This window comes from Coregonus clupeaformis, chromosome 30, assembly GCF_020615455.1.
Source record: "Coregonus clupeaformis isolate EN_2021a chromosome 30, ASM2061545v1, whole genome shotgun sequence".
NCBI lineage: Eukaryota > Metazoa > Chordata > Actinopteri > Salmoniformes > Salmonidae > Coregonus > Coregonus clupeaformis.
In genome coordinates, this window is record NC_059221.1 from 1845436 (window position 1) to 1869878 (window position 24443).

At 41.3% G+C, this 24443-nt stretch overlaps 2 protein-coding genes across 7 annotated transcripts; one reads left to right on the plus strand and one right to left on the minus strand.

Moving 5' to 3' along the window:
* The first annotated feature begins 608 nt into the window (after positions 1–608).
* On the plus strand, positions 609–10751 carry LOC121545474 (serine/threonine-protein kinase Sgk2-like). Its single transcript, XM_041856022.2, has 13 exons — positions 609–785; positions 1664–1733; positions 1885–1943; positions 2698–2755; positions 3128–3211; positions 4047–4178; positions 4592–4704; positions 4805–4841; positions 5009–5095; positions 6653–6748; positions 6937–7092; positions 9306–9395; positions 9570–10751. The coding sequence occupies exons 2-13, from the start codon at positions 1716–1718 to the stop codon at positions 9723–9725; spliced, it is 1086 nt and encodes a 361-aa protein (XP_041711956.1). The 5' UTR covers positions 609–785; positions 1664–1715; the 3' UTR covers positions 9726–10751.
* An 80-nt stretch (positions 10752–10831) lies between these two features.
* Positions 10832–22904, minus strand: LOC121545475 (cation channel sperm-associated protein subunit delta). Of its 6 annotated transcripts, none has more exons than XM_041856024.2 (22): positions 22734–22904; positions 22466–22541; positions 22287–22363; positions 22110–22179; positions 21720–21834; positions 21502–21569; positions 21260–21379; positions 21014–21088; positions 20774–20930; positions 17987–18073; positions 17737–17819; positions 15744–15893; positions 14740–14853; positions 14520–14609; positions 14162–14220; positions 13941–14025; positions 13722–13774; positions 13519–13593; positions 12782–12916; positions 12327–12516; positions 11837–11991; positions 10832–11398 (listed from the first exon to the last, which is right to left on the minus strand). In XM_041856024.2, the coding sequence occupies exons 1-22, from the start codon at positions 22811–22813 to the stop codon at positions 11242–11244; spliced, it is 2271 nt and encodes a 756-aa protein (XP_041711958.1). In that variant the 5' UTR covers positions 22814–22904; the 3' UTR covers positions 10832–11241. The 6 variants fall into 6 exon arrangements, with proteins under 6 accessions (XP_041711958.1, XP_041711957.1, XP_041711959.1 ...); XM_041856023.2 differs by having other exon boundaries at positions 15744–15920; XM_041856025.2 differs by having other exon boundaries at positions 15744–15920; positions 22287–22541.
* Between the last annotated feature and the right edge of the window lie 1539 nt (positions 22905–24443).

Sequence of the window (24443 nt, forward strand, 5' to 3'; positions counted from 1 at the left end):
AATCTATGTTTGAAATTCACTGCTCAACTGAGGACCTTGCAGATAATTGTTTGTGTGGGGTACAGAGATGAGGTAATCATTCAAAAATAATTTTAAACACTATTATTGCACACAGAGTGAGTCCATGCAACTTATTATGTGACTTGCTAAGCACATTTTTACTCCTGAACTTGCCATAACAAAGGGGTTACTTATTGACTCAAGACATTTCAGCTTTTTATTTTTAATTAATTAGTAAGAATTTCGAAAAACATAGTTCCACTTTGACATTACGGGGTAGGCCTATTGTGTGTAAGCCAGTGACCAACAAAATCTAAATTTAATTATTTTTAAATTCATGCTCTAACACAACGAAATGTGGAAAAAGTAAAGGGGTTTGAATACTTTCTGAAGGCACTGTATCTACTAGTGACATTAGTGACAATGTTATGTCTCTCTCTCTCTCTCTCTCTCTCTCTCAATTCAATTCAATGGGCTTTATTGGCATGGCAAACATATGTTTACATTGCCAAAGCACGAGCGCACACACACACACACAGCAGTGTTCCCTGCCCCTAAATGTATTTAATGATTCACTGGCACAGTGGAACCACCCATTCATGACGTGACCCCAACCAGTCGCTGCTATCTGTAGCCTAATGATGCAGGACAACAACAGTGCTGTGCTTTAGCTGGGACACTTGACTCGATCTGCGGGGCTTTGGACAGTCAGTCGACAAGACATCGCTCCGGCTACACGCACCTGCGACAGGTGGCATAAACTCCGTTTTAAACATTCACAAAAGGTAGGTTGAGAATGTACAGAATGGACTAGATAATGTTACAATAGTCTATAGATCTTTTTATGTCTTTATGGTTACTGGTGAATGTTTGAAATACAGTTGTATCATGTTCTATAACAAGTTGGAAAATGTCCTCGAAGCCTTTCGAAATACTCAAAATAGCCTTTGTAAACACTCGAGGAATACAACGGTAAACAGTAATAGGCTAGTAGTCTATATTAGACCCTCTTTGATATATGTATGCATGTTTTATGCTGTCATAAAAGGCCTGCTGAATTTTGAATAGTTTGTTTGCACGCCATTTGCATGTATTTCACACAATGGTTTAATTTGAGAATGTAAGGCCTGTAATAATGACAAACTGCTGATTAGATGGGTAATACACTTGACTGTAAATAGTTATCAGCCTTCAAATGGGTTTCTAACTAACTTTTCAAACCTCTACTGTAGCAAAATACAATCTACTCTTGAGGACATATGGCTGATCCACAAGATTGTATTTAGTTAAAGTAGAGGTTACTGTATTTATTCAGTAGGCCTAAAGGTTAAACATTTCCCAAGATCAAGGAAGGAACATTTCAAAACATTCATCCAGTCTTGGCAAGTGACTGTGTGGGGGAGGTTTGAATCCTGACCTAAGCCATCCCATGCACATTTGTGGACATGGGAATGGCAAAATAATATTTACCATGGAAACGTGTCCACTGATATGAACTCTCCAAAACACCAAATGTCCTTCGTTGTGCCTGCGTTGGGTTTCAAACCAGAACTACCAGTTTCTCAGGGTCAGACTGGCATAGGGGGACCAGCAGCAGAGTCACACACAGATGGGGGTGCTATCATGTCATGATGTTCTTACTGTGTCCTTTGTGCAATGACAGGTCTACGAAGCACTGATGTAGGCTCCCGGTGGGTACGGAATGGACCAAGACCATGGCGAATTGTAATCCAGTGAGTGTTTCTGTCTGTAGTGTGGTGTCCAACCACGGACAACCAGGCCTTTGTGCAAATACAGTCAATGAAGGATTTAATCCTAGTTTTGGTTACTGGTTGTTTACACCGCTTTGCTCCATCATTCATCTATTTTCTATGTATCATCTAGCTTAGATCACCGTCCTCCACCCTCAGTGAGGTCAACCTGGGACCTTCAGCAAACCCACAGTATGTACAGTATTAAGAGTCATGGGTTTCAATAATCCACAATGCCATGTAGAACTGACATCTGGCAACCCTTTACCAATGGAATTGTGGTCCTGATGTCATATTAATTAATTGACAAAACTATTTTTATCTCGATTTGATGCCATACATCAATTGCAACCACAACATACACTGAGTGTAAAAAACATTAAGAACACTTGCTCTTTCCGTGACATAGACTGACCAGGTGAATCCAGGTGAAAGCTATGATCCCTTATTGACGTCACTTGTTACATCCACTTCAATCAGTGTAAATGAAGGGGAGGAGACAGGTTAAATAAAGATTTTTAAGCCTTGAGATAATTGAGACATGGATTGTTTGTGTATGCCAGAGGGTGAATGGGCAAGACAAAATATTTAAGTGCCTTTCAACCGAGTATGGTAGTAGGTGCCAGGCGCACCGGTTTGTATCAAGAACTGCAACACTGCTGTTTTTTTTTACGCTCAACAGTTTCCTGTATGTATCAAGAATGGTCCACTACCCAAAGGACACCCAGCCAACTTGACTAAATATTAGGAAGGTGTTCTTAATGTTTTGTACACTCAGTGTACATTGCTGTACATGTGCTTTTGAGGCTTGATTGAAAATGTTATTTCATGCATCATACTAGAGTCATGATGCGAGACGGTTGTCTCTGCCATAACCTGTTATGATAGGTGTTATCTCCATCCATATGACACAGATATCTGTATCATCATTCCTGTCTTGTTTCAGTGCCAAGCCCACTGACTTTGACTTCTTGGCTGTTATTGGAAAAGGGACCTTTGGGAAGGTAAGACTGCTGTTTGCCTGATAAAAGGCTGCATGCTTTCATCAATTATTAACTCAGTCTATGCCGGACTGTTATGGTTACCTTGATGAAAAGGCAAAAAACAAACAATGAAACAATGAATGAGGATAGTTTTTCACAAATTGTACTCAGGATGAGCAGCCATTTTTAATTATTCCAGTTCAGTCGCAGTCCTTTTTCATTGTGTCAATTACTTTTTTCTATATTTTGTGTGACCGATAATAAAATATGTTATTTGTGTGTACTCATTGCCCTTCTATTTTTAAGATAGGGTTATGATAAGAGAGTGTCATATTAGTAGGTGACGTTTTGAGGAAACTGTGTACTGTGTACTGACAACCACCCTGCATCCAGGTCCTGCTCGCCAAGCTCAAAGCTGACAATAAATTCTATGCTGTCAAAGTTCTACAGAAGAAAGTCATCCTGAAGAAAAAGGAGGTTGGTCTATAAACTTTTCATTTTGTTATTCATTATCACAACAAACTCGCATATAGTTGATTTATTTTCTGTTTTAAAGGTCAACTCAATTACACTAGCAAATCCCTTCATGTCAGTGTATATTCAATGTGTGTATGATTTTCATTGTGTAGCAGAACTGGTTTAGCCTAAATCTGTGTTGTGTGTTTCTAAGAAAGATAACATCTAATCTAATCTGAAGTGTGTTCTGTCCTTTGTACTCCGACAGACTGATTTTACAGCCCCCAGTCTCTGTTTTGTGTTTCCTACATACTGTACATTCCCATAATCAGTACTGTTATATTCCCTGGTTTTTGTATCACTTGATAGTTATAACAATCAGCAAATTAATCTTGGACTTTCTGAGCTACTTACAGACACACGCTATAGCTGTCTGACATACCTACTCAGTCCTGTAACAAGAATGACTCCCTCCTCAAGTGAAGTGTTATCTCAATGAAGCCAACTTACTTTATATACTGAGAGCCTGTTGTCTGCCTTGGAAACCAGGGCCATAGCTACAGTGGAGAACACTAGTCAGAAGTGTGTAGGCGGCTGCACTTTCAGCAGCATAAATAACACTGAGGACCTTGTAGGAAAGAGGTTCTCTCTCTCTCTCTCTCTCTCTCTCTCTCTCTCTCTCTCTCTCTCTCTCTCTCTCTCTCTCTCTCTCTCTCTCTCTCTCTCTCTCTGTGTGTATATCATCTCTTGTCTTGTGCTTGGGGCCGAAGCAGTGGTGCTGACAGGGGCCTGTATTCTGCTGTGTCCTGCCTTCTGCCTCGTGTCCGCTGGTTCAATGCTGCTTTGTGTCCTCTAGCAAAAGAACATCATGGCAGAGAGGAACGTGCTGCTGAAGAGCCTGAAGCACCCTTTCCTGGTGGGCCTCCACTACTCCTTCCAGACCCCAGAGAAGCTCTACTTTGTCCTCGACTATGTCAACGGGGGAGAGGTAGCTAGCTAACGGCCCTGGGTCTTGTGTCTCAGAAGGTTTCATATGACTGTTTGGGTATGGCAAATGATAAAAGGAGTGGACTGTAGCAATGTTCCCAATAAGTAATCCTTTATTTATATTAAAGCTACCAAGCTATTGACAGCACAGAAGCAGCAGAGCAGTGTGGCATAGCCCCAAGCCCTTGGCTCAATCAGTGTAGTGACAACAAACACATTACTCCCCTTTAATCATTGGCTCAGTCCACAGTGTCTTTATCACAGCGTTATTATGAGTTAATAATGTAACAGTAGTAATATTACATGCTTCGTCAGAGTCAAGCTGAATGACAGTTAAAACAACATGTCAGAACTGTTTTCTCTCTCCTTTCTCCCTCTATATCTAACCTCTCTCTTTCTCTCTCTCTCTCATAGCTCTTCTTCCACCTGCAGAGGGAGCGGTGCTTCTTGGAGCCGAGGGCTAGGTTCTATGCTGCTGAGGTAGCCAGTGCCATCGGCTACCTTCACTCCCTCAACATCGTTTACAGGTCAGCCATAAGGACATATTCACGTAGAAACAACACATTATTATGTACAGTATTGAGGTTCAGTGAAACAAAATATCTTTGTTTGTTTGTTCTTATGTAGAGATCTAAAGCCAGAGAATATTCTCTTAGACTTTCAGGTAAGTGTTGACTCATAAGTGGATGTAATGTTATTGGATTGTTTTCAATATCTCAACTCACTTCCTTCTCATCTTAGAGAAGACGGTTCAAGAGTTCACAATACAGTATCATATGCAGTCTGTAAGTTCCTGTAATATTGGGATGGTGTTTAAAATGTGTGTTCCAGGGCCATGTGGTACTTACAGACTTTGGGCTGTGTAAAGAGGGAGTGGAGCCGGAGACCACCACGTCCACTTTCTGTGGAACCCCTGAGGTGAGGGATAGCCCTGAGATAGTGTCTGTGCTCAATGATATGTTAACGATAATGCATGTCTAATAGTCACACCGCTTGACTTTTTCCACATTTTGTTGTGTTACAAAGTGGGATAAAAATGTATTTAATTGTCATTTTTTGTCAACGATCTACACAAAATACTCTAATGTCAAAGTGGAATAAAAATTCTAACATTTGTTTTCAATTCATGGAAAATAAAATACTAATATATCTTGACTAGATAAGTATTCAACCCCCTGAGTCAGTACACATTAGAATCACCTTTGGCAGAGATTACAGCTGTGAGTCTTTCTGGCTAAGTCTCTAAGAGCATGGATTGTACAATATTTGCACATTATTCTATAAAAATTTTTTCAAGCTCTGTCAAGTTGGTTGTTGTTCATTGCTAGACAGACATTTTCAACTCTTGCCATAGATTTTCAAGCCGATTTGTCAAAGCTGTAACTAGGCCACTCAGGAACATTCAATGTCGATTTGGTAAGCAACTCCAGTGTATATTTGGCCTTGTGTTTTAGGTAGCTGTTCTGCTGAAAGGTGAATTTTCTTCCCGTGTTTGTTGGAAAGCAGACTGAACCAAGTTTTCCTGTAGGATTTCCCTGTGAATAGCTCTATTCCATTTATTTGTATCCAAAAAAACTATCTAGTCCTTGCCGATAGCAAGCATACCCATAACATGATGCAGCCACCACCATGCTAAAATATGAAGGGTGGTACTCAGTCATGTGTTGTGTTGGATTTGTACCAAACATAACGCTTTGTATTCAGGACGGAAAGTTAATTTCTTTGCCACATTTTTGGCAGTATTACTTTAGAGGCTTATTGCAAACAGGACAAATGTTTTGGAATATTTGTATTCTGTACAGGCTTCCTTCTTTTCACTCTGTAATTTATGTTAGTATTGTGGAGTAACTACAATGTTGTTGATCCATCTTCAGTTATCTCCTATCACAGCCATTAAACTCTGTTTTAACTGTTTTAAAATCACCATTGGCCTCACAGTGAAATCTCTCAGCGGTTTCCTTTCTCTCCGGCAACTGAGTTAGGAAGGGTGCTTGTATCTTTGCAGTGACTGGGTGTGTTGATACACCATCCAAAGTGTGCCCTTCTTTGAGAACCATTGGAAAATCTCCCTGGTCTTTGTGGTTGAATCAGTGCTTGAAATTCATTGCTCGACTGAGGGACCTTACAGATAATTGTATGTGTGGGGTACAGAGATTGGATGTTCATTTAAAAATCATGTTAAACACTATTATTGCACTCAGAGTGAGTCCATGCAACTTATTATGTGGCTTGTTAAGCACATTTTTACTCCTGAACTTATTTAGGCTTGCCATAACAAAAGGGTTGAATACTTATTGACTGAAGACATTTCAGCTTTACATTTTTTATTAATTTGTTAACATTTCTAAAAACATAATTCCACTTTGACATTATGGAGTATTGTGTGTAGATCAGTGACACAACATCTCAAGGGGTGTGAATACTTTCTGAAGGCACAGTATCTATCTGTTTATTTAACTCTCTCTGTCTCTGTAGTATTTGGCCCCTGAGGTTCTGCGTAAGGAGCCCTATGACCGCACAGTGGATTGGTGGTGTCTGGGAGCTGTGCTCTATGAGATGATCTACAGTCTTGTACGTTTTTCAATCTTATATAGCTACTGTACTTAGCGCAAACTAAGGCCAACCCAAATATTGTTTACACGTGCAGCAAATATCCAAGACAATTATGTTACCAACTTCAGGAAATGCTTCTGGTGTAGCTGGCTGCTACAGTACTGTGTCTCTTCTCTGCTCTACTCACCCTGTTTCTGTTTTTCTAGCCCCCGTTCTACAGCCGGGACGTGTCTGAGATGTACGATGGCATCCTACACAAGCCTCTGCCGCTGCCCCCAGGGAAGTCAGGCGCTGTCTGTAGTCTGCTCCAGGGCCTCCTGCAGAAAGATCAGCACCGCAGGTTGGGAGCCATCGCTGACTTTGTGAGTCACTGACTGGACCGTCTCCACGACACCCTATTCCCTTTATAGCCCTATGTGGGCTCTGATCAATAGTCCACGATATGCCATTTCTGCAGTGGTTTAAAGTACTTAAGTAAAAATACTTTAAAGCACTACATAAGTAGTTTTTTTGGGTATCTGTACTTTAGTTTACTATTCATATTTTTGACAACTGGTGTGTTCCCCTGGCTAGCCGTACATTTAAAAAATAAGAAAATGGTGCTGTCTGGTTTACTTAATAAAATGAATGTGAAAATATTTATACTTTTACTTTGATACTTAGTAAATTTGAGCAATTACACTTACTTTTGATACTTAAGTACAGTTGAAGTCGGAAGTTTACATACACCTTAGCCAAATACATTTAAACTCAGTTTTTCGCAATTCCTGACATTTAATCCTAGTAAAAATTCCCTGTCTTAGGTCAGTTAGGATCACCACTTTATTTTAAGAATGTGAAATGTCAGAATAATAGTAGAGAGAATGATTTATTTCAGCTTTTATACTTTCATCACATTCTCAGTGGGTCAGAAGTTTACATACACTCAATTAGTATTTGGTAGCATTGCCTTTAAATTGTTTAACTTGGGTCAAACGTTTTGGGTAGCCTTCCACAAGCTTCCCACAATAAGTTGGGTGAATTTTGGCCCATTCCTCCTGACAGAGGGTTTGTAGGCCTCCTTGCTCGGACACGCTTTTTCAGTTATGCTCACGAATGTTCTATAGGGTTGAGGTCAGGGCTTTGTGATGGCCACTCCAAAACCTTGACTTTGTTGTCCTTAAGCCATTTTGCCACAACTTTGGAAGTATGCTTGGGGTCATTGTCCATTTGGAAGACTCATTTGCGACCAAGCTTTAACTTCCTGACTGATGTCTTGAGATGTTGCTTCAATATATCCACATAATTTTCCTTCCTCATGATGCCATCTATTTTGTGAAGTGCACCAGTCCCTCCTGCAGCAAAGCACCCCCACAGCATGATGCTGCCACCCCCATGCTTCACGGTTGGGATGGTGTACTTTGGCTTGCAAGCATTCCCCTTTTTCCTCCAAACATAACGATGGTCATTATGGCCAAACAGTTCTATTTTTGTTTCATCAGACCAGAGGACATTTCTCCAAAAAGTACGATCTTTGTCCCCATGTGCAGTTGCAAACCGTAGTCTGGCTTTTTTATGGCGGTTTTGGAGCAGTGGCTTCTTCCTTGCTGAGCGGCCTTTCAGGTTATGTCGATATAGGACTCGTTTTACTGTGGATATAGATACTTTTGTACCTGTTTCCTCCAGCATCTTCATAAGGTCCTTTGCTGTTGTTCTGTGATTGATTTGCACTTTTCGCACCAAAGTACGTTCATCTCTAGGAGACAGAACGCGTCTCCTTCCTGAGCGGTATGACTGCTGCGTGGTCCCATGGTGTTTATACTTGCGTACTATTGTTTGTACAGATGAACGTGGTACCTTCAGGCGTTTGGAAATTGCTCCCACGGATGAACCAGACTTGTGGAGGTCTACACATTATTTTCTGAGGTCTTGGCTGATTTATTTTGAATTTCCCATGATGTCAAGCAAAGAAACACAGAGTTTGAGGGTAGGCCTTGAAATACATCCACAGGTACACCTCCAATTGATTCAAATGATGTCAATTAGCCTATCAGAAGCTTCTAAAGCCATGACATCATTTTCTGGAATTTTCCAAGCTGTTTAAAGGCACAGTCAACTTAGTGTATGTAAACTTCTGAACCACTGGAATTGTGATACAGTGAATTATAAGTGAAATAATCTGTCTGTAAACCATTGTTGGAAAAATTACTTGTGTCATGCACAAAGTAGATGTCCTAACCGACCTGCCAAAACGATAGTTTGTTAACAAGAAATTTGTGGATTGGTTGAAAAATGAGTTTTAATGACTCCAACCTAAGTGTATGTAAACTTCCGACTTCAACTGTATATTTAAAACCAAATACTTTTAGACTTTTACTCAAGTAGTATTTTACTGGGTGACTTTCACTTTTACTTGAGTCATTTTATTAAGGTATCTTTTATTTTTACTCAAGTATGACAATTGGGTACTTTTTCCACCACTGCATTTCTGACGCATACCATGCCATTGCCGTTTACAGTGTTTCACACATTTTGAGTGTGTTATACACTGGTCAAATCTCATATCATCCTGAAAGGTTCTTGTTTTGCTTTACAGCTACAAATCAAGAACCATGTGTTCTTCTCCCCGATTAACTGGGATGACCTGTACCACAAGAGAATCACTCCTCCATACAACCCCAATGTGGTGAGTTGTTTGTGCTGCCAGTTGTTTCTTACCATCTTCTCTAACTTCGATCTTCACTGCTTTTTCTCTAAAACTTTCTCTCACTACCTTATCTTTGTAACCTTCACTCTTACCTATTTTTTCTCTAGCAATCCCCTCTATTTCCTAACAAGTCCCCTCTCTCTTCTCCTTTAGAAAGGGCCAGCGGACACACAGCACATAGACCCAGAGTTCACCAGAGAGATGGTGCCTAACTCAGTGGGCCGCACTCCTGAGCTCAACACCGGCACCAGCAGCTCCAATGCATTCAATGGCTTCTCCTACATCTCTGGTGAAGACAGCTTCCTCTGAGACAGGGAGGAAGGTCCCTCACAGCACCACCACTGCCGAGGTCGAGGTAGAAGTTACCCGTAACCACATATCTACAATTCCATTCCTTAACCCCAAATCCTAACCTTAACCTTTAAGTCAGGAGGATAAAAAATATATTTTACCCTGGATTCAGCAGTTAGTGGCAACCTCTATCAACTTCATTGGCCGCAGCCATAGAAATTTAGCACATTGAACATCATGCATTTTTGTGTAGGTGACGCAAGAAAGAGATGTTGTAAGAAAACATTTAAATGCATCACCCAATTGTTGCTTTTGCTGTAGGTGACTGCACTATGCATTCTATTTATATGTCCTCGTCTCTGCTTGAATTCTCATTTCAGGACAAAGTCTTTTGGCACATCCAATCGTGCTGGACTTTTTATTTGCTAGCAGACATTAGATGTTGATTTAATTCTCCTTTCACTACAATGTAAAGTCAACAGTGTGACTACATAAAGGACATGTAAATACAGTACACATCCCTAGATGCTATGTGTAGAAGGTAAAGCATCAGGTTCTATGGAAAGTTGTGGTGTGTGGATTAAGATGGTCTGATTATCTAGACATCACTAGAACAGGCAGACACAAATAATGTGTGTGAAACTCTAGTCGAAACCATATTTCTGCTCTTTAAGTGCTGTTTTTAATACAAACACTGTCGACTTTCCAAACATTTCTTGTTTTTAATGAAACATATTATATTGAGTATATATATTGATATTATCACTGAGTTTTTGTAGATTAGAGTACATAGAGGCTTGACTGGAATATTGCGTCCAGGAATGCTTAACAGCAACATAAACCTATGCCAGATTCTTCTTACAGCTGTAAAGGTGCGTGCCATGGTGCTATTAACCTTGTGGAACAAAACATGTGATTGTGTCAACACAACAGGTGACATTAAAGACTGTTGACATGCCAGCACCATGTTAAAGATGACTGATGCTCAATGAAGCACAGTTACAAGTATGTGTACATAACTTTACAATAAATCACTACCCTACCCATATGTTTACCGTGTCTTGCGTTGACAGATTTTCCATTGATTCAACTGTGAAATGAAAACCAACACTATGAAGAAAGAATGACTTAAAACATTTTTCTTTATTTCTCAAAACGTTTCATTTTATTTTCATAAAACAAAACAAGCAACACATACAAAATCAATCAAAAACATGACAAAAGGCAAGACAGGGATCACTGACTGGCAGAGAACATGCTGAACAGCTCATCGCATTTATTTCACGCTGCACAGAGGACATGTGTGTGTTTTCCCTAAGTGTCATCACACAGAGGTGTTCATCCATGAACAATGACAACAAGACTTTTAAGTGGGACCCTGATGCCTGACAACAAACAACTAAACAGAGACAGGTGTTCAACCTTGTGATTTCATAGAACCAGGATTGCACTGTCAACCCGTGCATTTCCTGTTTTGGGATGTATTGTGAGTGTGTGTTTGACCAAAAACACTTGTGTGTAAAGTGTGTCCATCCTATTTTTTGTAATTGCGCTTGCTAAAGAAAAAGCCGATGAGCAGCAGGACCACAAAGATGGCCAGGAAGATGCCCAGTGCAAGACCAGAGGGCAGAGGGTGAGGAGGGAACGCCCCATACACATACACACTGAACGTAGTGGTCAGCATGCAGTAGCTGCAGAAACACAGAGACAGTCAATATCATCATAAATATTACAAGATCAATGACAATCCAGTTTTAATGTGTACTATAGAATATGTATGGCAGGGTTCTTCAATTCCGGTCCTGGAGGGCCGAAACACCTCTGTTTTTCATCCTCTCCTTCTAATCAGGGGCTAATTCAGACCTGGGACACCAGGAGGGTGCAATTAACTACCAGGTAGAAATAAAAAACAGAAGTGTTTCGGCCCTCCAGGACCGGAATTGAAGAACCCTGATGTATGGCATACAAATAGTATACTGGCTATGTATTATGGGTCTTTTCCAAAATTATACTCCACTTGGTATGAAAGTATTCAACTACTGTATTCAACCTTCAGTTGATGTGCTATGCAGCCTAGTAACTAAATGCCCTCCTGAAAGAGGTTGTTTACCCTCCTGGTCCACACTGACCTGTAGCTAGGATCCACCACTATGACTTTGAACACGTACATCCCGTTGTAGTTGGGAAACAAGATTCTGTTTCTTGTGCCCATGTTGAGGACCTGATACTGGGCTTCTGGGTCAGTGATGGGCGGGCCATCAGAATCCTTGCAGCTCTTATAATTCTTAACCAGGAAGAGGAGAAAGATAAACCCCAGAGAAATGATGCTCGGTAGCCAGGTACAAAGCAAGCAGAGGGATGAATGTATGCCATCTTAATGAGAGGACGAGGACAATGTATCGGCATTTGATAAGTTGATGAATATGTTGGATGAATATTCAATTAAAATGTGGTAAATAGAGCTAGATAAGATCATCCCTCAGGATACAGGCTATATGATTATGGTTACAGTGCAAGGAGCCTCTAGTCTACAGTGCTGTGTGAACAAATTCCTATCAACCATTATTGACTGGTGATTAAGTATGAATTAAATTGAATTGTTATAGAATGTGTACATACACTCCTGGTCCAGGCGGTGTTGGGGTTAGGTTCATATTGCTGCTGGCTCAGCAGAGAGGTCCAGTTCTGGGGCTGGGAGACGCACTTGGCATCCTGGACCGACTGGAGGTACTGGTAGTTATACATGCCGTTAACTTCGAACATCACGAAGTCAGCGCTCACCTGCTCCACAAACTCATTACCGTTCCAGCTGCAAAGGGACAGGGCGGGTTTGGAGGTACATGCCATGTTCACCTGCTCTAGAAAAGGCTGTGTGGTGGGTTGGCACTGGCATTGTTACTCTGTGATGGAGTGCCATGATGTTCTATGGTCTTTGTGTGTGTGTCAACTAGTTCTATCAAAGGTCTGAACTCCACTTCACAGAGATGACAGGTTTCTTACACTGAACGTTCTACAGTAACAGCTGTTAAGGGGTTGCCCATGTGTGTATTTTGAGGGGTTTGAGGTTTACTCACAGCTCCAGGGAGGGTATCCAGGGGGTGTCGTGATAGACCAGTAGGGGGCAGAAGTAGTCTGTGATGCTGTAGGAGATGTGCAGGTCACTGGAGGCAGAGCCAGGCCGGAACAGGTGCTGAGGGTCATACACAGCTCTGGGAGGGAGGAGGAGGAGGAGGAGGAGGAGGAGGAGGAGGAGGAGGTAGAGGTGAAGGAGGAAGAGGATAATGAGAGGAATACTAGTCGTTATAACTGACATGACACAAATATATCTAATATATAATAATACCCTTCTTACAATGCTGTGATACCTTATTTTGCGCAAGGCTTAAAGGTAGACTCAGCGATATGACGTAGGTGCACAAAGTAAACAGCATAGTGGGTCAATTTCCACCACAACGAGCGTTGAAGCGCAAGGCTAAACTCCCCCACTGTTTTGGTCCCATACCTACTACGCTCTAACAGCGTGACACGAACGCATGCACATGCGCAGATACTGTGTGTGACTGTGTGGGAGCGAAGACTTGCATCTATCTCGCTCATCGCAATATCTGCGCTGCTGCTCGTGGCAACGTCATTTAGCTGAATCTACCTTTAATGTTCCACGAATGAAAAAGTAAAATACTCTACTTTGGCATTACAAGCATCTTTTTATAGAACAGATCATATGTTGATTAAACATTTCTATCAACCATGATAGTCTAGAATCTAGATCCATCAGTGCTCTGTGTGTCACAGCCCCGTTCGCACAACCTACTTGGGGATGACGTAAGAGAAGTTGTCCTGAAGCTGCTCTTGAGTGAATGTGCCTTTAGTGCAAGTGGTTATGTCCCTGTGGCAAAAACAACAATGACAGAAATAACAAATGAGTTTGGACACTCAGATGTTACAGTAGAATAGTTCAGAAATGTTTTGAATGTTTTGAAAATAGGGAATACGGCATGAAGATTTATCCCTCACTTAAGAATTCGGGTATGCTTTCCAGGAGGGCATCCAACGAGAATGTGAGCTTTCTAAAACGGGAAAAAGAACAACAAACAATGTTAAGATATTAGTATGTACGAAATTCCACACTGGAGGGCCATAGACTTTTCTGTACACTGTGAGGACAAACTAACATGTCCTTTCGACGTTAACTCATACACATTGTCGTGACTGTTAGAGGGCTGTGTTTCTGACCAGGGGGTTGAAGTCTTTGCAGGACACGTTCCTTCCCATCAGGTCTACTGCGACTGTGGAGAGACTGCCTTTACGTAGACTGGAACTGACCCAGAGAAAACACAACACATCAGCAACAAGAACATACAGCACCCTCTGCTGGAGAGACCACTGTCCTTCTACCAGCTAAAACTCCTATTGCCAATTTGCCATCTATTGAAAAGTTGAGAATGCATTCTTACCTCGGCTTGAGGGTTCCGTCTGCCGCCTCCATAAATGACAACTGTTTCAGTTCAATGTCCTGCCATTCAAAATACAGCATGTTAAGAGACCGAACCCCCCCATCTAAACTGTGTCGAAATGATAATGGACCTCGATTCATACATTTTCGTGACTGTGTCCAGCACCTAAATTAAAGCTAGACAGTCAAGGAGCATAGAAAATTCCAAAAACGATGGATAGAGGACTATCTTTTGCTCATTTTGATGGCAAGGAAATATAACACATTTTCAGTGCGGCCCTCCGGACCTCATTGAAGACAGAATGCGGCCCCCAGGGCAAAATGAGTGTGACACCCCTGGTCTAGGGATTCAGTTGTACCAGGCGGTATTTCTTGGTGCCCTCTGTAGTAATGCCATCCTCCACACACTTCTCATCTACGGACAGAAGCTTAGACTCTGTAACTGTCACCTGGTCACACACAAGAGGAGGAGAACAAGGACACAGTTCAGATTCATTCATTGTATTTGCATGACAACAGTAGCACAGATCTGGGACCAGGCTACTGTGAAGGCCACGGTGAAGTTTATGAACTTCTTACCAGGGGGAAGAATTTGCAAAGAGGTGAGGGGATGTAGACAGCAGACAGGTGGACGGTGCTGCCCATGTCGATGTAGAAGAGCTCCCCTGCAAACGTGCTGTGGAACTGCTCCACCTGGAGTGGGAAGAGAAACATGGCTACGTCTCAGACGACACCTTATTCTCTATGTACTCGTGTTTTTTTCTGGATCAAAAAGGGGTTTAGTTGGTGGGCGTGGCAGGGGGCGTGGCTATGGGCGCAGTCGGCCCATCAGGTGCTGAATTTAAGCCAATTTCCAAAGCCAATGTTTATCCATGGAGCTGAGATTATTTTTTTCGGTTTTAAAGCACATTTTGGCAAAGGGCGTGGAGAAAATGTTACAGATCCACATTTTTGGTGGGGTTTTCTTATTACAATTGTTGCTTTTTTTTTGCCAATTTCCTGCAATTCTCAGAATTTCTCCATGGATCTGTGATAAATTTTTTCCGTTTTAAAGTTAATTTCCTGCAATTGTACACCTTTTGCCATGGAGCCGAGAGAAAATGTTGCAGTTTTAAAGATAATTTCCTGCAATTCTATGCATTTTCACATGGCTAATGCTGTGTTCTTTTGCTCAAACTTAATAACAAAATCAATACTGTTAAATTAATTGTTTTTGGAATTCTCAATTCCTCTGACTGTTTAGCTTTGGTGATTGTTAGTTCTCAAAGATTATATTATTTAAAAATATATAGGTCCATTATCTTTTCTACATACTTTATATTTGGTTTTATTCGTTTAAATTTACACTGAAAGCGTTTTTCCATCCCGAAAATCTATTTCAATAAATGTTTTACTTATTTTTCAGTTTGGACTTAGGCCTCCCGAAAAAATGCTTAGGCAGCCCACCCAGGGGTTTCTATGGCAGAAAATGTCTGGTACTGTATGTTGGGGAATAGGATGTAATTTGCTGGTTTTACATTTGTTTTGTCTCTCTACATAGAGAATGTGATGCGTCATTTGTCATGTAGTTTATCTTCACTCACTGGGCAGGACTGAACGGGTGGTGTGGTACGTGTTAGCTCCTGCTGGACAATGATAACCTTGTGGTTAAAGTCCACCCCTGTGAGCAGCAGGTCCTCCCGGGCTTCGATCAGCATCAGGTCCCCATAGTCACTGAACAGCATCAGGTTGTCCTTGGACATGTCAATGACAGACGCAAACTGAAACAGGCAGGCAGACACAGGACAGTACAATACATTATAATACAGGACAGCTCTCTGTTACTGACAGTGGATTTATCTATCCAGTCAGGACCATAGACGTCATTTTGTATAATAATACATAAGGTGTTCACCCACTCTGCCCAGAGTGGGTGAACAGTGGGGTCAGTGGGGTCTTTCAGTGGGGTCTTTCTCTAACATATCATTAACATTATATCCAAAAAGTCGGATTTCGTAACCTAATACATCTGATAATAAGCACTGAGCTCTGTTGACAGAGCGATGCCGCTTTCTCACAGGAACTTTTGAGGATTTTACATGTTGCGGTGGTCGTCTGCAAAGTTGTTTCCGCGGGTCGCAAAAATCTAAATTAGCATGACACAAGCTGAATTAAATGTAAAAGGCTTTGAAAATAAAAAATATTGCGGTACGCTCAGTGCTCCGTTGACATTTCACAGAGATACGCTTGTTTTTGTGAGATTTATTGAAAAAATTACAGACATTTCACATTAATATGAAAAGCGTATATTAAAATATGACAATACTACACGTCATGTCTCAAAATCGATATCTATCTTTCCTCTATATTGTTTTATGTCCTCCGGATTCCAGAAGAAAGATGACGAGTTAAACTGTGAGCCTCTCATTTATCCGTAATTCTAGCACAGCATCCAGTCTAGCTGACTAAATGCTCTTTTCCTGATTTCTGCCCACTTTTTTCTCTGGCCTCCATTGATTTAGTCATCTTAATTTTGGCCATCCTACAAGGCTAAAAATTCCAATAACTTTTAAACGGATTATGATAGAGACATGAGGTTTGGAGCATTGGTTTTCTCAGAGGAGTATCTACACAATCAGCATATTTAGCATTATTTTACCCATTGATCAAAAGATGCGTTTTGGATTGGACACCCTATAATACATGTGTAAAATATACAGGCCTACAGTGTATACAGTATGTATGACAACACTGGTCAGGACTCAGAATATCTCACTACCACTTAAGGGATTTCAGAACTTGCAGTTGAAGCAGTTGCAATTGAGTTACACTATATGAAAGCAGTTCCACAACATTGTGAGGGTGGCAGGTAGCCTGTGGGGGTGGCAGATAGCCTAGCAGTTAGAGAAGCGGGCCAGCAACTGGAGAAATGCCTGTTTGAATCCCAGCTAGGTAAAATCTGGTGCGGAGTTAGCATTGAAACAATGGGTCAGCCGCTGTGCAACCGGAGGGTTGCTAGGGTCACCTAGATACCATCGCCTGCTGTTGTGCCCTTGAGCAAGGCACTTAACCTGCTATAATTGCTCCGGGGGGCTGCACAGCGGCTGACCCATTGTTTCAATGTGTCTTGGGGGGTTGGGTTGTAAGCATAAAGAACATTTACATTCTCTGCAAGTTAATGGACAAAGTACATCTTATCTGAAAAAAGCTACATGTAGAATTTTTGAATTGTAATTTCAGAAAAGGTCTATAACATATCTGCAGTAATAGTGGAATTATAGTGTTTCACAATTTCACATTTTATTTTTATTTGGGGCCAATACAACATCGCATTCTAAAATGCAGACTTTCTATTTGACAACCGAATAGTGTAGGGAATCATTGTACCATCAAAATAGCTGCGAAATATATTTTCAATGTGGACAAAACAGAAAGTAAAATAGCCATGTTACAGAGAAATGGGATGCGGGGGAGGGGGAGGGGGAGTTGTTTGGAAAGCAGTCTAGTTGTTGCAATTCACCTAGCACCTTTAATATGAACATGACATGTTAATCACATACTGTATGTACAGTACGTATGTACATCCTGAATACTTACCCTTACTGTAGTTGCCTCCAGTCCAGCCCTGCCATAATACAGTACCCCGTTGCTGGTGAGAACAGCCATTGCACCGTTGTCATCTAACCACACACAAGAGGGAGGATTCAGTGGTACCATGTTGGTTTAGTATAATTTACATAACACACACATCTGTGTGATTTAGTCGTGACATTGTTTTAGTCTAATTTATGACACATGAACAAGTGAGCACACACACTCACACACAGAGTTGTCAAGTAGAGATTACCTGTTTCCACCTGTAAAATGGTGACTTTAGGAGGCGGGAGGGTGGCATTCTCTTCTCCCATAATGTACACTGGCACAATCACAACGCCTGAAAACCAAAATCGGCATTAAGATATGTCAGAACAGTGAGCCGAAAGGATATTCTTTGGTCACCCACTGGTATTCTTTAAATGGACTAATATCACAAGAAGAATCCAGCATCCAGCTGAGCAGCCTCATGCATGGGGACCCTTTAGATCAGGGGTGTCAAACTCATTTTAGCTCAGGGGCCACATGGAGGAAAATCTATTCCCAAGTGGGCCGGACCGGAAAAATCATGGTATATATAACTTAAAAACAACAACTTCAGATTGTTTTCTTTGTTTTAATACGATCAACATACAACATAAAGCTGGAGCCTGAGGACAGTGTGTCCAAAATAGTACAAGCACAACATCACTATTAATCATAAAACACGTCAAGTTTATTTGAAAATTCGAAAAAAAAAAGAACACACAAACACACAATGCCTCAGTGATTAACAGAACTGTTTCACAGATCACAGAACTATATCAGGGTGTCATTTCTCAGGCAGAAATGTAGATAAAAATAATGAAATCCTGTTCCCAAACAAGTGCAAGAACCACAGAGTCAAGAATAGGTTAAATATACAAATAAAATAAAAACAATTAAAAACAATAGCACATCAACATAAAAACATATAAACATAAAGCTGGAGCCTGAGGACAGTGTCCAAAAGCACAACATCACTATTAATCATAAAACACCTCAAGTTATTTGAAAGTTCTGAGGACAAAGAACACACAAACACACAATGCCTCAGTGATTCACAGAAGTATATCACAGATCACATAACTATATCAGGGTGTCATTTCTCAGGCAGAAATGTAGATAAAAATAATGAAATCCTGTTCCCCAAACAAGTGCAAGAACCACAGAGTCAAGAATAGGTTAAATATACAAATAAAATAAAATCAATTAAAAACAATAGCACATCAACATAAAAACATATAAACATAAATCTGAAAGCGTTGCTCAAACTCCCGTAACAGTCCAGTTATTTTATCTTTGAACCGCTTCATGTCTGCCACATGTTGGGTCGCGCACACATTTTTCAGACAGGGGAAGTGAGCTGCATCACCACCGGCAAGTTGCATCTCCCACAATGACAGCTTCAACTTGAAAGAACGTATGCTGTCATAATACTGCGTGACAACTTTGTTGCGCCCTTGCAGCTGTTTGTTCAATTTTTTCAGGTGCTCTGTAACATCCACCATAAATGCAAGGTCCGGCATCCATTCTGCGGAATGAAATTCTAACACTGGTTTGCCCTTTTCTTCCATGAACTGTTCAATTTCTTCTCGTAAATCAAAGAAACGCCTCAGCACAGCACCTCGGCTTAACCATCTTACCTCAGTGTGGTATGGCAGGCCATAGATGTGGTCTTTCTCTCTGAGAAGGCTGTCAAACTGACGGTGATTCAGGCTTCTGGATCGGATGAAATTAACAGTTTGGATGACCACCTTCATGACGTTATCCATCTTTAATGACTTGCAACACAAAGCCTCCTGGTGCAAAATACAGTGAAAAGTCAAAAATCACGTCCTCCATTTGCAGATTGCACTTTCTCTCTGAACTTTGTCACAACGCCTGCTTTTTTCCCGATCATTGAGGGCGCACCATCTGTAGCCAGGCTGACAGCGCAGGACCATTCCACTCCGACCCTGTCCAGCGCGCCCGACGAAGTGCGGTAAAAATATCAGCTGCTGTCGTTGTATCTGTCATCGGCACCAACTCCACGAACTCCTCGGTGACCGGTCAATGTGTCATCAACTCCGTGGATGAAAAAATGGCCAGTTGTGCAACATCTGTAATGTCCGTGCTTTCATCAATTGCAACCGAAAACGCAATAAATGACTTTACTTTTTGCTTCAACTGGCTGTCCAAATCCACTGAAAGATCGGAAATCCTGTCTGCAACTGTGTTTCTTGTCAGGCTGATATTTGCAAAAGCCTGCCGCTTTTCAGGGGCACACAATCTCCGCTGCCTTCATCATGCATGTTTTTACAAATTCACCCTCACTAAATGGTTTTGAAGCCACTGCGATTTCATTAGCAATGAGGTAGCTAGCTTTCACTGCAGCGTCACTGATGTCTCGGCTGTGAGTAAACACAGACTGCTGTTTCTTCAGACCCGCCAACAGTTCATTCACCTTCTCTCATCTCCGCTGTCCTTGAAAGTTGTCATATTTGTCGGCATGAAGATTCACATAGTGGCGACTGAAGGTTATATTCTTTCAGCACTGCAACATGCTCTGAACACACCAAACATACAGCTTTCCCATTCAATTCCGTGATTAAATAGGATGACCATTTTTCTTGGAACACTCTGCACTCTGCATCCACTTTTTCTTTTTTGACAGAGACATATTGGGGCAATGAGGGTGCCAAAGCACATAATGTTAAAAGTAGAAGCCGTAATAAATATCGCGGGCAAAACAAAGTAGCTCATTGGCTGCACGTGCTTGACCTACTTGCTCTGCCCCGGTATAAACAGTTTGCTTGCTTAACACAATTGCTATTGCGCCATCCAGTGGACGCAATTGGAACAGCAGTTTATTTTATTGAAAAATTGCAGCGCATTTTTATACTTAAAAAAAAAAAAAAATTTTTTTTTTTTAGTTTTTTCTAAATCTTCTCGCGGGCCGGATTAAACCCGTTTGCGGGCCTGATTCGGCCCGCGGGCCGTACGTTTGACACCCCTGCTTTAGATGGTGATTGTGTAGTACCATGGTTGGGTGAGTAGAGCAGCATGTGTGGAGACCAGATGATAAGGTGGCCTCTCATGCCTGCTGGCTGGATCACGTGGATGCTGGACAGCGGGTCTCGCATGGGGTGATCGTCTGTCTGCAGCGAACGACTTTCGGAAATATGCCGGAAAGAAAACTACCACACATTTTACAGCTGGTACACTGATCATGTCTGTGATTATTTGGTGACTTCAGAAAGGGCCGTGGTCAATCTCTCACCTTTCTTTGATTGTCTGCTAACATAGCCACAATGCTTGACACAGTGGGCATGTTGAATACCCCTATTATAAATTCCTGTGAAATGAGAGTGAAAGTTGGCTTTTGGGGTGCTGCTGACTTTTTTAAGCTTAGACCTGAGGACTATGAACTTGAATGATTTTGCATAAGTTTGATTGCTACGGTTAACTTCAAATAAATGTAAAATAACTTTGAGATGACACTGACTGACAGAGTATCCAAGCTCACCGTTGCCTTGGGGGCCATAGGGAGGTTAAAAAAGGAGCTGCCTCCATTCGAGGACATGTAGACCTGTTGGTCCTCAAGAGCACTCCCCAGATTGTACAGAAGAACAAAAGAGCTCACATCCTGTTGACAAAAAAAAAATAAGACACAACACATCACATCACACAGCAGTCTAAAACAAATGTTGAACATACTACAGTGACACACGTGTTTGATGAGAGCAAAGATTTAGCTGAGGAGTTTACCATGCAGGCCTTGTCTTTGCTGAAGCAGCACTGTAGTGCAGATACAGTAGACACTGTGGATTTCACTCCTGAAACAAGAGGTCTGTGATGATCACTGCAGGACAATGGTTTTAATGAGCAGAAAGTAAATGATAGGAGGACATTAGGAAACCATTGCACATTATTTTCTACTAAAACTTGATATTTTAGGTGCATGGACATGGTTATATGCTCCAAACCTTGAGCAGGAGTCCATGTCCCTTTAGTTAGAGAGTATAAGTACAACTTTCCGTCGATCACAATTGCAAGGTTGTCCAACACAAAAACTGCAGAACTCACTGACCCCTGAAGCTTCTACAAATATGAGAAATGGTTATGAACTTCAATAAACATTAGTAACGCATGACATCAGTAATAGGCATCTGGAGTAAATATACAAGTTATCTATGTCATATCAATCCCACTTGGCATTATTCTTCAAATAATGTGGTATCTTACATTTAATTTGTTGGAGGTAGCTAAAGATAGTGTATTGGAAAGTGGGAGCACAATCTTGCTATATATTCACAACAAATTATAGAGATAAATTACACATTGGTGGGTTGAGGGGAATTTGTACAGAGACTCACATCAGCCCCTTTATATTGGAGTGGAATGGCTGATTCCTCAAATAATGTCATTGTAATGAGGATCCACTTCCTGTTATTGGAATGAGAAATGAGGCGAGAACATTTTCAAGAAAACCACTGTGCTAAACAAGATTGGAAGAAGTTGCTAGCTAGCCTAGTAATAGCAAAATGTTTCACCCCATGTACAAGGCCATTTGATTGTCGCAGTGACTTCGAACCAGAGCTGGTCGTTTCTCCGCAGAATACAAGAATGTCTGATGAGAAACATTGAGATGGTTAACTTTATGTTAGCTAGCTAGCTAGAGGTTGAACAATGGAAGACATTCCCTGTGCATAGAAACTGGGTCAAAATTCACCGCAGGTGGCGCTGGACTCGATCGATCCTGCCTTTCGACATCTTGTTTGGTTGTGGAAGACCATAGAAAACCTGGACTTTGAATAACAAAGTTATAAGGTACAACAATAAACTATGTAGTGCAAAACGAGAGAGATAAAATTTCATTTTGTCTATCAATAATAATGACAGGTCGTATTTTCCTAATTAAAATACATTTTAAAAGAAACATTAGTCTTGCCTAGCGATATGAGGCTTGAACTTGGCTAGCTAGCTAGCTAGGTGGTTACCTGACTTCTTCATTGGTAGAAAATGGCAAAACGGACATTATTATAATTATAAAAATAGGTTTAGCATGCGTCCGCCACATTGTTGAATAAAATTGTTCACGTATATTAGGTTGCTAAGTATTGCTGTTTTTAGTGACTGAGAATGCGCTGGACTGCGCGGGTAACGATCTAGCGTTAACTGCCTAGTGGGAGAGGAAGAGGCGATGCTTCAACCTGATCTCAGAGGATTTTGTATTATTATGTACGTAAACCCGAGAAATGCGGTTTCGTATATGTTCCGAATAAAAATGTGTATGATATGTGACGAATTGCGTTTCGTACAATATGTTACACATTTTCCAAAACGTATTATATGTTACCAATTCCAATTTGTTGTTGCTAATGTTAGCTAGGCGGCTATCTCTAAAATTAGCTAGGCTAGGGGTTAGGGTTAAGATTAGGAGTTAGGTTAAAGGGTTAAGGTTAGGGTTAGCTAAAGGGGTTAGGGGAAGAGTTAGCTAACATGCTAAGTAATTGCAAAGTATACTGAACAAAAATATAAATGCAACATGCAACAATTTCAAAGATTTTCCTGAGTTACAGTTCATATAAGGAAATCAGTCAATTGAAATAAATGAATTAGGCCCTAATCTATGGATTTCACATGACTGGGCAGGGGTGCAGCCATGGGTGACTTGGGAGGGCATAGGCCCATCCACTTGGGAGCCAGGTCCACCCACTGCAGAGCCAGACCCTGCCAGTCAGAATGATTTTTTCCCCACAAAAGGGCTTTATTACAGACAAAAATACTCCTCAGTTTCATCAGCTGTCTGGGTGGCTGGTCTCAGACAATCCCGCAGGTGAAGAAGCCGGATGTGGAGGTCCTGGGCTGGCGTGGTTACACGTGGTCTGCGGTTGTTAGGCCGGTTGGACATACAGCCAAATTCTCTAAAACAAAGTTGGAGGCGGCTTATGGTAGAGAAATTAACATTCAATTCTCTGGCAACAGCTCTGGTGGACAATCCTGCAGTCAGCACGCCAACTGCATGCTCCCTCAAAACGTGAGACATCTGTGGCATTGTGTTGTGTGACAAAACTTTTGTTGTCCCCAGCACAGGGTGCACCTGTGTAATGATCATGTTGTTTAATCAGCTTCTTGATATGCCACACCTGTCAGGTGGATGGATTATCTTGGCAAATGAGAAATGCTCTGTAACAGGGATGTAAACACATTTGTGCACAACATTTGAGAGCAATAAGCTTTTTGTGTAAATGGAACCTTTCTGGGATCTTTTATTTCATCTCATGAAACATGGGTCCAACACTTTACATGTTGTGTTTATGTTCAGTATAGTTGCTAATGAGCTAAAATGGTAAAGTGGTCCATGATAAGATTTGAACTCGCAACCTTTGAGTTGCTAGACATTCGCGTTATACTCCCATCCATCCATCCATCCATCCATCCATCCATCCATCCATCCATCCATCCATCCATCCATCCATCCATCCATCCATCCATCCATCCATCCATCCATCCATCCATCCATCCATCCATCCATCCATCCATCCATCCATCCATCCATCCATCCATCCATCCATCCATCCATCCATCCATCCATCCATCCATCCAGACCAACCACCCTCCTTTCGTTTTTGCCTTAAGTAACCTTCTGTCTAATGTAACCATACCAAACGTAATATATCATACTAATTGGAGTGTTCCAGATTTAC

Coding starts and splice junctions, on each gene's coding strand:
- LOC121545474 (XM_041856022.2), top strand. Junction 4,842..5,008: donor ATATTCTCTTAGACTTTCAG/GTAAGTGTTGAC, acceptor TGTGTGTTCCAG/GGCCATGTGGTACTTACAGA. Junction 5,096..6,652: donor CTTTCTGTGGAACCCCTGAG/GTGAGGGATAGC, acceptor CTGTCTCTGTAG/TATTTGGCCCCTGAGGTTCT.
- LOC121545475 (XM_041856023.2), bottom strand. CDS start 22,813: ATGTGGCGGACGCATGCTAAACCTATTTTTATAATTATAATAATGTCC. Junction 21,835..22,109: donor TCCAATATAAAGGGGCTGAT/GTGAGTCTCTGT, acceptor TCATATTTGTAG/AAGCTTCAGGGGTCAGTGAG. Junction 18,074..20,773: donor GCTCTACTCACCCAACCATG/GTACTACACAAT, acceptor TTTGGTTTTCAG/GCGTTGTGATTGTGCCAGTG.